General features: G+C 43.9%; 1 protein-coding gene across 1 annotated transcript in view; it reads right to left on the reverse strand.

The window, feature by feature from the left end:
• The window catches only part of STK24 (serine/threonine kinase 24), a 96,366-nt gene that overhangs the window by 11,420 nt on the left and 70,784 nt on the right, over positions 1-14,162 (reverse strand). The window contains 1 exon segment of the mRNA XM_073614409.1: positions 926-1,062. Within this exon segment, the coding sequence (XP_073470510.1) occupies positions 926-1,062 (137 nt within the window).

Consider the following 14,162-nt stretch of genomic DNA (forward strand, 5'->3'; position numbering starts at 1 on the left):
CTTCACTGTGCAGCTCGTTCTGCACAGAGTGGCCCCGAACCTGGTCTTCTGGGGTCCCTCGGCGGCTGTTTCAGCTCCTCCCCGCAAGCATTCACCACCTTAATGCGAGCTCCCTCGCACGGTGGTGAGTGCTTGCGGGCGCGCTCCCGTGATACAGCCGGCGGCTATAGCCGCTCACTGTATCACTCGGCCCCGCCCCCCGGCGCGCCGCGTCATCGGATGTGATTGACAGCAGCGCGAGCCAATGGCTGCGCTGCTTTCAATCCATCCACTGCAGCCAATCAGCGGCCAGGGTGAGCGGAGGAACAGATGTCGGGAACGCGAAGCTGACTTTCGAGGCGTCAGGTAAGTAAAACGGGGGGGCTGGGGGCGGCGGTTCTGTCAGAAGTTTTTTCACCTTAATGCATAGAATGCATTAAGGTGAAAAAATTTTTACCTTTACAACCCCTTTAAGGTTTAAAACACATTAAAGCATTCAGTCCATGTTCCAGAACTCAGTATATCCAAACGGTTTTACACCCTAACCATCAATATAAATGATCGGTTAGCTTAAATTTTATTATTATTATTATTATAATACAGGATTTATATAGCGCCAGTGCTTTACAACATGAGGGCAGACAGTACAGTTACTTTACAATTTGATACAAGAGGAATCAGAGGGCCCTGCTCGTTAGAGCTTACAATCTAAAAAGCTTATCATATGCTAACCTGAATGCCAACTGCAGCCCTCCTTCACTTCTATTGCACAACTGAAAATTTAATCTGAGAGCTGTGTGCATGAAGGATAATGCTGCTATGTTTTTATAGTTTGTTAGCAGACTAAAGTCAGAGTCAACCCATCTTGAAAATAGCGCTATACATATGCACTGGACTTCAAATGCATTTCATTCTCTAGTATGATAATTACATTTTTTTTTTTTACCTCTGAAGTCGCATGAGAAGCTTTGCCACCATTGAGTCAGATATGCCAGGACAGGCCTCTTCTGCTAAGTAAATCGCACCATATAGTTCCTCTATGGACCCTACATTTCCACCAGATGCTTGACTCCTCTCTTTTAACTAATAGGAAAACAAAGGACACCACTATAACTATTCACATACACACACAATCAAATCGCTATAGGGTAAAATATCAGAAGGCTACACAGCTTTCTCTTACCTTTTGAAATAGATACATGTGCACAGATTGACTTAAAGCAAACCTGTGCTTTGCCTATGCATAGAAAAGCAATACGTTTTGCTTTTTCATGTGTAGGCAGGCTTTAAACACTTCAGTTATTGTACCTGCATACCCCCGTATGTACTAGAGCAATTTTTACATTTTCCACTATCGATAACTTTGTCATTACTTAAGATAACCTACTAATACATACATAGGCTCTCTGTTTGGCAGTATTGTTTTGCAAAAATTATTAGATTTTCTATGAAATCTATAAACAAAAAAAATGAAAACTATTTTTATTTTATTTTGAACAGTGTAAGTTTAAAAAAGTAGTTATGTGGCAACAAAAATAGAAATTAAAAAAAAAAAAAAAAAAAAAATTCAGCAGAAAAAATACTAGCTAAGTGAAGTTCGTTATTTAAAGTTAGTTAATTCATTACAGTTAAAGTGGTTGTTGACCCACAGGATTAAATAATGTCCCCCTGTGACTGTGCTTTATAAAAAAAAAAAATAAAAAATTATGCAGCTATATACACCTGTTTACAGAGTGCAGATCAGTGCTCACGTGACCCACTGCCTCTCTTGGCCCGACAGCTGCAGCGGTTATGGCCGAGGATCCCCAATGACGTCAGGCAGGAGGAGAGGAGGAGAGAGGCGACGGCCCCGCCCGCTGCAGCTGTCATGCGAGAGAGGAGAGAGGCCGCAGGTCACATAAGCGCCGATCTGCGCTCTGTAAACAGGTATATAGCTGCATTTTTTAAATTTTTTTTTCTAACGCAGTCACAGGGGGACATTACATGAATCAACCGAGAGGATAATGTACATTTAACCCTAATTTGAGCAGCAGGAGGGGAGGGGGTGGGCGTGGACACGGAGCTGACAGGCAAGGGAGGGGGGAGAGGACGGAGGAGAGCACAGAGGATAGACAGGAGACACAGCAGATGATAGAGGTGCGTAAACTGACCACAGTGTCAGGGCTCAGCAGCCATGATACATTGTGGTCAGTTTACAGGGGGGAGGGCAGGATCAGCCAGGTATCTCAGGTGATACAGGGGGCCAAATGACACAGCTCAAGCACTGTGCTGTATAACATGCTTTAAAGGAACAGGATCTTTATTTTATTTTTTTAGGTTAACAAACACTTTAATGAAGGGTTTAAAAAGAAGGTTAAGTAAGAATACACTTTATTAAAAAGAAAAAAACTTGTAAGGATTCTTAAAATGATGTGAAACAGATCAAAGGCTGCACATATCTATGAGGGTTCTTTAAAAAGTTTCCGCCCTTTTTTTTTTTTTTTTTTTTTTTTTTAATACGTTTCGCAGCCATCTTCACCACAGTGATAACTTATACTAAACTGCAAGGTTTAGCTGGCTTGCCAGACAGACTGGTCACATGACACTCTCAAACACGACCAATTACTACTCCTCCCACCCTTACTGCTTCCAACGAAAATATAAAAATGCAGAAACTTTTTGAAAACCCCTCGTACATATGGGTTAAATAGAAAATACAATGAAATAGTACACTGTTACTACATTACTCAATGACACTTGCAGACTATCTTCAAGTGTAATTTTACAAAGGAGTAGCTGCATTTCAACAGCCGCTCTTGCTATGTAATACAAAGCCATTCCCAGCTGTCATTTTGAGAGCTGGTAATTGGTGGTAATAGTGGAAACATGAGCAACAGCAGGAGGAGAGGAGCTGAACATTAAGAGATATTTCCTAAAAGCTTTTTTTAGGATGCATCTCTGACATTCTGAATCCTGAAGTGGTTAATTTACCCCCATCCCTCCCCAGTAAATGCTTACTTCTCTTTCACTCCCTGCAGCTGAACAGAATGTCAGAGGAGAAAAAGAAAGGTAAATATATGCTGCTGGGGAGAAGGACATGCATAGGAAAAGAACAGGGTCCCATTATAAATATATCACTGAAAGAAAAGGACATTTTGAGAAGTGTTATTGAAAATACATATGCAGAACGTCTGGTATAGTTGCAAGTCTATTACATTTTCATAATAATAAATTATATATATATATATATATATATATATATATATATATATATATATATATATATATATATATATATATATATATATATATATACACACACACACACACACACACACACACACACAGTATCTCACAAAAGTGAGCACACCCTCACATTTTTGTAAATATTAAATTATATCTTTTCATGTGACAACACTGAAAAAAAAAACACTTTGCAAGACACTTTGCTAAAATTTAAAGTAGTGAGTGTACAGCTTGTATAGCAGTGTAAATTCGCTGTCCCCTCAAAATAACTCCACACAGCCATTAATGTCTAAACTGCTGGCAACAAAAGTGAGTACACCTCTAAGTGAAAATGTCCAAATTGGGCCCAATTAGCCATTTCCCCTCCCTGGTGTCATGTGACTCGTTGGTGTTACAAGGTCTCAGGTGTAAATGAGGAGTAGGTTTGTTAAGTTTGGTGTCATCGCTCTCACTCTCTCATACTGGTCACTGGAAGTTCAACATGGCACCTCATGGCAAAGAACTCTGAGGATCTGAAAAAAAGAATTGTTGCTCTACATAAAGATCACCTAGGCTACAAGAAGATTGACTAGACTCTGAAACTAAGCTGCAGCACGGTGGCCAAGACCATACAGCTGTTTAACAGGACAGGTTCCACTCACAACAGGCCTTGCCATGGTCGACCAAAGAAGTTGAGCGCACGTGCTCAGCATCATATTCAGAGATTGTCTTTGGGAAATAGATGTATGAGTGCTGCCAGCATTGCCGCGGAGGTTGAAGTGGTGGGGGGTCAGCCTGTCAGTGCTCAGACCATACTCCGCACACTGCATCAAATTGGTCTGCATGGCTGTCATCCCAGAAGGAAGCCTCTTCTAAAGATGATGCACAAGAAAGCCCACAAACAGTTTGCTGAAGACAAGTAGACTAAGGACATGGATTACTGGAACCATGTCCTGTGGTCTGATGAGACCAAGATAAACTTATTTGGTTCAGATGGTGTTAAGCGTGTGTGGCGGCAACCAGGTGAGGAGTACAAAGACAAGTGTGTCTTGCCTACAGTCATGCATGGTGGTGGGAGCGTCATGGTCTGGGGCTGCATGAGTGCTGCTGGCACTGGGGAGCTACAGTTCATTGAGGGAACCATGAATGCCAACATGTACTGTGACATACTGAAGCAGAGCATGATCCCCATCCTTCGAAGACAGGGCCTCTAGGCCAGTGGTCATCAACCCTGTCCTCATGGCCCACTAACAGTCCAGGTTTGCAAGATAACTGAAATACATCACAGGTGATATAATTTGCTGCTCAGTGATTGCAGTATTCTAGTCTGCATCTCCCCAAGGTAATACATAAAATCTGGCCTGTTAGTGGGCCCTGAGGACAGAGTTGATGACCACCGATCTAGGCAGTACTTCAACATGATAATGACGCCAAACACACCTCCAAGACGACCACTTGCTTGCTAAGGAAGCTAAGGGTAACGGTGATGGACTGGCCAAGCATGTCTCCAGACCTAAACCCTATTTAGCGTCTGTGTGGCATCCTCAAATGGAAGGTGCAGGAGCGCAAGGTCTCTAACATCCACCAGCTCTGCGATGTCATGGAGGAGTGGAAGAAATCTCCAGTGGCAACCTGTGAAACTCTGGTGAACTCCATGCCCAAGAGGGTTAAGGCAGTGCTGGGAAATAATGGTGGCCACACAAAATATTGACACTTTGGGCCCAATTTGGACTTTTTCACTTAGGGTTGTACCGTGGTCCCAAAAAAGTGTCCCATGCAATGCCGATAAAAATCACAGATCGCAGCCATTACTAGTAAAAAAGAAAAATAATAATAATAATAAAAATTACATAAATCTATCCCCTATTTTGTAGATGCTATAACTTTTGCCCAAAACAATCAGTATACGCTTATTGCAATTTTTTTTTATCAAAAATATGTAGAAGAATACATATCGGCCTAAACTGATAAAGAATTTTTTTTTTTTTTTTACATTTTTTGGGGGATATTTATTATAGCAAAAAGTACAACATATTGTGTTTTTTGCAAAATTCTCTTTTTTGTTTATAGCGCAAAAAATAAAGCGCAGAGGTGATCAAATACCACTAAAAGAAAGCGCTATTTATGGGGAAAAAAGGACATCAATTTTGTTTGGGTACAACATTGCACGACCATGCAATTGTCAGTTAAAGTGACGCAGTGCCGTATCGCAAAAAATGGCCTGGTCAGGAAGGGGACAAATCCTTCCGGGGCTGAAGTGGATAATGGCAGTGTGTTGAGTTATTTTAAGGGGACAGCAAATTTACACTGTTATACAAGCTGTACACTCACTACTTTACATTGTAGCAAAGTGTCATTTCTTCAGTGTTGTCAAAAAAGAATAAAGATATAAAAGATATAGTAAAATATTTACAAAAATGTGAGGAGTGTACTCACTCTTGTAGATACTGTATGTATGTATATATAAACACATAAATATACACAATGACTAGATTAGTCATTTAAATTGGGGTTTAGGATTGTTTCAAATAAGTATTAAAGAGGAGCTACAGTTTTTCTCTTTTTAGATGTACACATGAAAGAGGTCAGCTTAATGTAAAAGACCGTATGAAATATATGTTTAAAATCTTTTTTTGTACATATTGTTCATAATTTTACTAATATAATATATATTTATTTATTATAAACACACACAAAAAAAAAGTTCAGTAACCTGATTTACATTAAACCCTATGGGAAAATTTGCCTCGGTTCACAACCAATTCGGTTCGCAACCAGAGTCGCTTTATAAATTAAGTTTGTGAACCGAGGTACCACTGTATACAGTTAGGTCCATATATATTTGGACACAGGCACAATTTTCATACTTTTGGTTCTGTATGCCACCAGAATAAAATTAAACAATCCAAAAGGATTTGAAGTCCAGACTTCCAGCTTTAATTCAAGGAGTTGAACATAAATATCAAGTACAAATTTTAGGAACTGCAAACATTTTTATTCACAGTCCCCCCCCCCCCACATTTTCAGGGGCTCAAATGTATTTGGACAAATGAATATAATCATATATAAAATGTTCATTTTTAATATTTTGTTGAGAATCCATTACACGCAACAACTACCTGAAGTCTGGAACCCATGGACATTACCGAAGACTGGGTTTCCTCCTTTCTGATGCTTTGCCAGGCTCTACATGCAGCTGCCTTCAGTTGTTCTTTGTTTGTGGGTCTTTCTGCCTTTAGTTTTGCCTTCAGCAAGTGAAATGCATGCTCAATTGTGTTGAGATTGACTCGGCCATTGCAGAATATTCCACTTCTTTTCCTTCAAAAGCTCCTGGGATGCTTTTGCAGTGTGTTTGGATCATTGTCCATCTGTACTGTGAAGCGCTGTCCAATCTACTTTGCTGCATTTGGCTGAATCTGGGCTGACTGTATATCTCTAAACACTGCAGAATACATCCAGCTGCTTCTGTCTTCTGTTGCATCATCAATAAACACCAATGACCCAGTGTCACTGGAAGCCATGCATGCCCATGCCATCACACTATCTCCACCATGTTTTACAGATGACGTTGTGTGCTTTGGATCATAAGCTGTTCCAAGCCTTCTCCACACTTTTTTCTTCCTGTCATTCTGGTACAGATTAATCTTAGTTTCATCCATCCAAAAACTGGTCTGGCTTTTTTAGAGGTTTTTTTGGCAAAGTCTTATCTAGCTTTTCTATTCTTCAGGCTTATGAATGGTTTGCACCTTGTGGTGAACCCTATGTATTTGCTCTTGTGAAGTCTTCTCTTGATTGTAGACTTTTACAATAATACGCCCACCTACTGGAGAGAGTGTCCTTCACTTGTCTGGATGTTGTGAATGGGTTTTTCTTTACCATAGAGAGGATCTTGTGATCATCCACCACTGCTGTCTTCCATGGATGTCCAGGCCTTTTGATGTTGCTGAGCTCACCAGTGCGTTCTTCTTTCCTCAGAATGTACCAACCTGTTGATTTGGCCACTCCTAATGTTGCTGCTATCTCTCTGATGGATTTGTTTCATTTTTGAAGCCTTACAAGGGCCTGTTTCACTTGCATGGACAGCTCCTTTGAATGAATGAGGTAGGTTCACAGCAATACATTCCAAATGCAAATACCACACTTTGAATCAACTCCAGACCTTTTACCTGCTTAAATGATGAAGAAATAAGGAAGGAGTATCCAACACCTGGTCATGAAATAGCTTTTGATTCAATTGTCCAATTACTTTTGGCCCCTTGAAAAAGTAGGGATGGCTAATCTTAAGAGCTGTTGTTATTACTAAACCCTTTCTCCGATTTGGATGAACATACCTCAAATTAAACCTGAGAGTGTGCACTTTCAGGACATATTCATTATATAACTATAGCTTGAATATGTTTTGGTAAATGCATGAAAAAAATTGAACCTTTGTCCAAATATATATGGACCTAACGCAGAAAAAGGTTTGGGCCTACGTGGCTGATGGCCAGCACAGAGGTGTCCTAACTGCAATTGTGGGTGCAGGTGTTCCCCCCTCCGAATGGAAAAAAAAAAAAGGGGGGGGGGGTATTATGTAACAGAGCGAGGCTCTGTCCCTATGGAATTAGGCTGAAAATAGACATAGTCTGCATGTCTGCTGACTGCAGAGCTACAGAGCGTAGGTTTTTAGAGGAGAAAACTGCTCTGGCAGCTTTCTCCGGATTTGGGGCTCTGTAGTTTGGAGATTCCTAAGAGTCTTGGGTGGGATGGGATCTCCAACCCTGTGTCCGGGTGTCATGGCAGCCAGCAGGGTGTGTGCCCAGGTGAACACAACCCATATAAAGAGGGGCTGTTGCGAGCAATAGAAGGTGAAAAGTGAAGTGTGAGCAGCTGGCTGCTGTTGGTTAAAGACAGACCTCTGTCAGGAAAGCTGTCTGCCCTGTGGGAGACTGCAGCCCGAGTAAGGGGGATTCTATGCCCAGGGACTGGGAAAGGCTGGGCAGCTTTGAGAGTCTGGGAAACTAAGGAAACCAGTGAGTCCAAGGGGGCTGGAAGGAAATCGAGAAGTCTGTTGGGAGCAAGCAGAGGAACTGCTGACAAGAAAGACATGTGGCTTGGTATGTTTTTTCATTTATGAGTGCTAAATGAAGTTTGAACCCTTGCGTGGAAATCCTGGGTGGACTTTTGTTTTGTTTTTCCTTTGAATAAATGTGGGCTACTAGGCCCTTAAATATAAACGCCTGCGTGACATGGACTCCCTGCACAAAATGTGCATCTACCACTGAGCTAAACACCCCCCAATATCACAAGTGGTTGTCAGATGCGGGCATACAGATGGTGAAATCCGGGTCTCTGCTCCAGTGGTGAGTCTTTCACATCAGGGAACTGCTGCTAGCTGTGTGTGGCAGCCAGGCGAACAGCATTGCGGAGGATCTCATTTGATGGACTGTACCTGTGTGAGCACAGCGTGGCCTGAGAAGATGTCTCTACCAGATGGAGGGCCAGTGGTGTATGAGACAGTGAATAAATGGTTCAAGCGGAACTAAAATAAAGAGTGGGGTGCAGTGCGAGAGGCTGAGATCTTGGCCTCTGATTACATGCAAACCATGTTGCCTACAGAGGAGGTTGGGGACTTCCTTGTAAAATTTGAAAAAGTTGCTGTAAAGAGAAAATGGCCTAGGGACCAGTGGCCAGAACTGCTGCAACCCTTATTACGGTTGAATTTCCGGTCGATTTGCCATTTGATGGAATGGGACCAGGATGACTACCGCAAGTTTAAAGAGGAAATTCTTCTTAGAGGAGTGATCCAGCAAATCATGGTCCACCAGCAATGCTCCAGAATGGGAGAGGTGTCACCGGAAAGGCCAAGTTATTGAAAATTCGGAGAAACGCAAAGTTGTGTGTCTTGACCGCTTAGGGAAAGTGGTCAGCCCAGAAAGGAGGGCGCAACAGTCTTCATCCTGCGTGAGGTATAGCCAACCGTCTTTGGAGTGCAAGTCTGCTGTTACCCCTAGCAACAGGGATCTTGTGTTACCTGCAGGGGGGGCATCAGTGGGTCCGGAAAGGCTGCAGTGTTGCTCCATGACCACATGGGGGAGTCAGCCTGTGGAGACACCACACATGTAAAACCTCACACTCAAGTGAAGGCTATGACACCAGCTAGAGGAACTGGTAAGACTGTTCCAGTTTGTGGAACTGAACCCAATGAAGTGGGAGTGTGTCCAGCGGGGAGATCCGCAGTACAAATGGACATAGACTTTCTGCAGTGTGCTACCCAAAGCAGTGCCTTGACAGCAAGGTTAAAGACTCAAATGGACACGGGGACTATGCATGTGCCTGCTATAATCCAGCAGAGTGCTGGAAAAGCTAAACTAGGGGTGACCAAAACTGTCCTTGTGCCATGTTCCCAAGTGACAGGTGCTGTAGAGTAGCCCAGAGAAACTTTCAAGGAGCTCACAGTGACAGAGCGGAGGGTTTCTCAGGTCAGCTATGGAGCTACGCAAAAAGGAAAAAGGAAAGAGTTCCCCTTTAAAGAGAGAGGGTGCTGTGAGGAGTTGCTCACAGGCTGTGGTGGGCAGTAGACAGAGACAATCCACAAAAGTAGCAGTTATGTCTACATGCAATGAGAATTCTGATGGTCACACCGACAAAAGTGTTACTGTTGGGAAATGTGAGGTTATTGATGGTAATGACATTGAAAAAAGTATTTCTTATAATGTCAAATCTGAGAAAGGAGTTGGTAATGTTTTCACTACCAATGATGGGAGTAGCAGATCTCCCATGACAACCAGAGACACAGGATTGTCCATAGGAATCTCCAATGTGTTGGAGCCACAGACTGTCCAGGACAGCTCTGGTGGAACAAAGGGGGACTGCACCACACAGTGAGTGCGTGGGCACAGCCCCACAACCCTAAGCGTAACCCAGTTGGCAAGGGGTTAATTCAGCCTGCTAAAGCTGAGAGTACAAAGCTGGATGTATCGGTAGCGTCACTAAAGCAAGCTGGTCAAAATTGTGTATTGCAGCCTGCCTTGATGGATGATGTGTCATCCCAATGTGATATGTATAGAGGTGACAAATGTGTCGTTTTGGCTAATGAATCCCAGGTTCCTGTGGGGCCTTCTAGAGCAGGTGATGCATCACTGTGGAGCGCCCGTGATGGAACCACAAGTGACTGGGATGATTGGTGCAAGGAAGCACTCGCGACACAAGACAAAGCGACAATGAATTACAAAGGGATGATGTCTAACAAAAATGTGGACAGAACACCTGCTATGCCCAACGGAGGGATCGCAGAGCGGCCATTGGCCAAGGGCGCATTGGCTCTGGCAGAAATTGGTCCCCTCCAGTCAGAAGGACCGGTTAAGTGTGCATGCATGGCGGTTGGGTTGTCCACAGCCCAACAGCTGGAAAATATTGAGTGCCAAAGTGGCAGTGTGACTTGTAATGACCTGCAGCGGCTCACTGATGCAAGGGATAAGTGTGAGACGTACATCTGACAGCTCTCCTGTTGAGCACCAGGCTGTGATGACAGTTACCTCCAGTGAGGTATAGGTTGCTTTTAACGTCTCAACCTCTCTAGCTTCAGCGAATGAGCCCCTCCACGTCATCGATAAGGAAAAGGCCCCTAGAAAGGTCTTGTATTTAGACGTGGAGCGCATTAAGATGACTAATATACTGTTGGAAATGCTTGAAGTCGAAAAAACGCATTTGCTGTGCACTTGGGTGTCTCTACCACGGTCAGACAAGGTGGTACTGCGTAGTACAAATTGGTGGAGCCAAGTAGTACAAACTGTGCTTATTCATCACGAGTGGAACTGGTTGGTACCAAGTTCATTATCAGTATGGCAAATGATTTCGAGGTTCTCTGAGAGAAGAACTGTTGGAGACATCAGAGGTCTCTCCGCCTGAAGCAGTGACTGAGACTTGTTGGAGACATCAGAGGTCTCTCCGCCTGAAGCAGTGATTAGGAAACATTTATGCTGCTGTGGTCCAAGGTGCGGCTGAGCAGTGGTCAGTAAGGGGTGCAGATAATGTCTCACCCGCTAAACCTCACAAAAAGGAAGGGCCCAGAATAGACAGGGCAGTAGCAGAGATGCTTTCTATTATTCGGAAAGAGGTACACGTTAAGGTACCCGGAGACACTGTGGGAGAAAGTGCTAAAATTGGTTGCTGTAGCAATGTAATGTGTACACTAGTCGACATTATCACAGTACGGAATGGTTTGTGCTTGGATCAGTGTCATTTGTTAGGACAGCAGCCAACGGAGCATTGGACAGTAGATGAGGTGGAGCTTGACGATGGTCCCATGGAGTATAGTCGCTCTCCTGTGTGTGGTCCCTCCTCAGGACTGGTCCTAACAAACACTGAAAAAGAAAGCAAGAAGTTGTGACCTCAGAATTTGGGATATGTTAATGATTGGTGCTGTTAATAATGATTTGGTTGCCGTGGATAACCAGAGAAAAGGTATTTCAACCTGAAGGACCGATAGTGTAAAGGGTAAAGCTGATAGTGAGTTGAAAGGAAGGATCAGGGAAAGCCAAGTTCCCCAAAGAAAAGAGAATAAGCCCAGGAGAAGAGGGAGGAGGTTGAGTATAAGGAACTATAGGACCCTGTCAAGATTCAGGGTGGGACGCACCTGGAAGCACAACCGGAAAAAAGGTTGGGCCTACGTGGCTGACGGCCAGCACAGAGGTGTCCAAACTGCAAGGCTGCAAGGCTCTGTCCCTATGGAATTAGACTGAAAATGGATACAGAGTCTGCATGTCTGCTGACTGAAGATCGTAGGTTTTGAGAGGAGAAAACTGCTCTGGCAGCTTTCTCCGGATTTTGCTATCGCCCGATGGGGCTCTGTAGTTTGGAGATTCCCAAGAGTCATGGGTGGGAAGAAATCTCCGACCCTGTGTCCGGTTGTTGTGGACAGCAGGGTGTGTGCCCAGGTGCACACAGCCCATACAAAGAGGGGCTGGTGAGAGCAGTAGAAGGTGGAAAGTGGAGTGTAAGCAGCTGGCTGCTGTTGGTTAAAGACAGAACATAGAAAAGTCACCCTGGGACTTTGAGTGAGGTGAATACAGATAGCCATTAAGCATACCAGTAAAAAAAAAGTAAACAGTCTTGATATTTATTTAAAAAATGTCATACGCATATAAATAGCATAGATGTGTGTCAAGCCGATAAAATAGTACAGTACAATGTAAAAATTGGCATGGAAGGGGTGCACATGCGTGATGGCCCCCGGCCACCCGTGATGATACACTACGCCCAAATGTGATGACGCCGCTGATGTGGACGTCACCTGATAGGAGTGAGAACATGGCACAAATACGTAGGAGATATGACGCCCTCCTTTAATACATATCACAGCTCCCGACCTGGACAGAAGACGCTACCACCGGAAGGGAGCCGCATGAGGAAGCCGAGCCCTCACCAAAGGGAAAACTGCACCCATGTGCTGGACAACCCAACTAGGACATAATTGTAAATAGTATATGATGTGTATTGGCTAATGGTGGCAGCAGACCAATTTTGGGCTAAATGGGTGTCTTCCACACAAAAATCAATAATACAAGGGAGGCCAGCATTTGGCAATCTGCCCAGGCTGATTAGCAAGTATGGGGTCTTCTACCCTTAGACCTCTCTTACCTTTTGTCTTAACCATCACCACTGGGTCACATACTTGTTTATTATCATCTCAGATATACTACACATGCATCCACCCCTGAAGAAGCGAGCCTTGTCTTGTGAAACGTGTATGGCTATATTAGATGCTTGTGTTACTGCAATTTATATGTATTGTATGTCCATGCCAATTTTTACATTGTGCTGTACTATTTTATCGGCTTAACACCCATCTATGCTATTTATATGCATATGACATTTTTAAAATAAATATTGAGACTATGTTGACTTCTGGTATGCTAAATGACTATCCATATTCACCTCACTCAAAGTCCCAGGGCGACTTTTCAGTGTTCTGTTCCACAATATTGGGATGGAGGTGTTCTACGGGTGACACCAGACCTTTTCTTCCTTGCATTGTTGGTTAAAGACAGACCCCTGTCAGGAAAGCTGTCTGCCCCGTGGGAGACTGCAGTCCGAGTAAGGGGGATTCTATGCCAACGACTGGGAAAGGCTGGCCAGCTTTGAGAGTCTGGCAGACTAAGGAAGTCAGTGAGTCCAGGGGGGCTGGAAAGAATTGAGAAGTCTGTTGGGAGCAAGCAGAGGAACTGCGACAAGAGAGCCAGGTGGCTTGGTATGTTTTTTCATTTATGAGTGCTAAATGAAGTTTGAACCCTTGCATGGGAATCCAAGATGGACTTTTGTTTTTTCCTTTGAATAAATGTGGGCTACCAGGCCCTTAACCATGGAACAGAGGGGAATAGAGTGCTGACAGGTGCTGCTGGTGAAAAAATGGGGCATTGGTGTGGATCAGGCAATGGGGTGTTACCAGAAGGCAAACAGTTAAGGCGGTTTTGGACCTACAGTACTTGGTTCCAATAAATTAGGTAAGCGGTAGCCAGCTTCTCAGAGCAGAAGGGACTCTGTGAGAAAGACAAGCAGAAAAAAGAAGCAGCGCCGCTCTAAGGGTAGTAATAGTTAAAACAAGGCTTTAATAGTGTTTAGATATGCACTCACACTTAGCAGATAAAAACAGGCATGAAATGGTTCTCTTTAACATCATAGAGTCACATCCGGTAGTCCGCTGGGCTGTGGAGGGGTCAGACCCCGGCCGCTTCTGGTGGCGTCCGTAGCTACAAGGTGTGGGATTCCCTCAGTCAGCGCGTCAGCAGGCACGTCGGTGGATATGTCAGATGTTGGAGAGCAGGGGTCGTGGCTGTAGCGCTCGCACTTGGAGCATGCGTGCTCCTTCGTCACCTCGGAGCTACGGACGCCACCGGAAGCAGCCGGGGTCTGACCCCTCCACAGCCCAGCTGACTACCTGATGTGACTCTATGATGTTAAAGAGAACCATTTCATGCCTGTTTTTATCTCCTAAATGT

The sequence above is a fragment of the Aquarana catesbeiana genome, linkage group LG02 (assembly GCF_042186555.1).
Source record: "Aquarana catesbeiana isolate 2022-GZ linkage group LG02, ASM4218655v1, whole genome shotgun sequence".
Classification (NCBI taxonomy): Eukaryota; Metazoa; Chordata; class Amphibia; order Anura; family Ranidae; genus Aquarana; species Aquarana catesbeiana.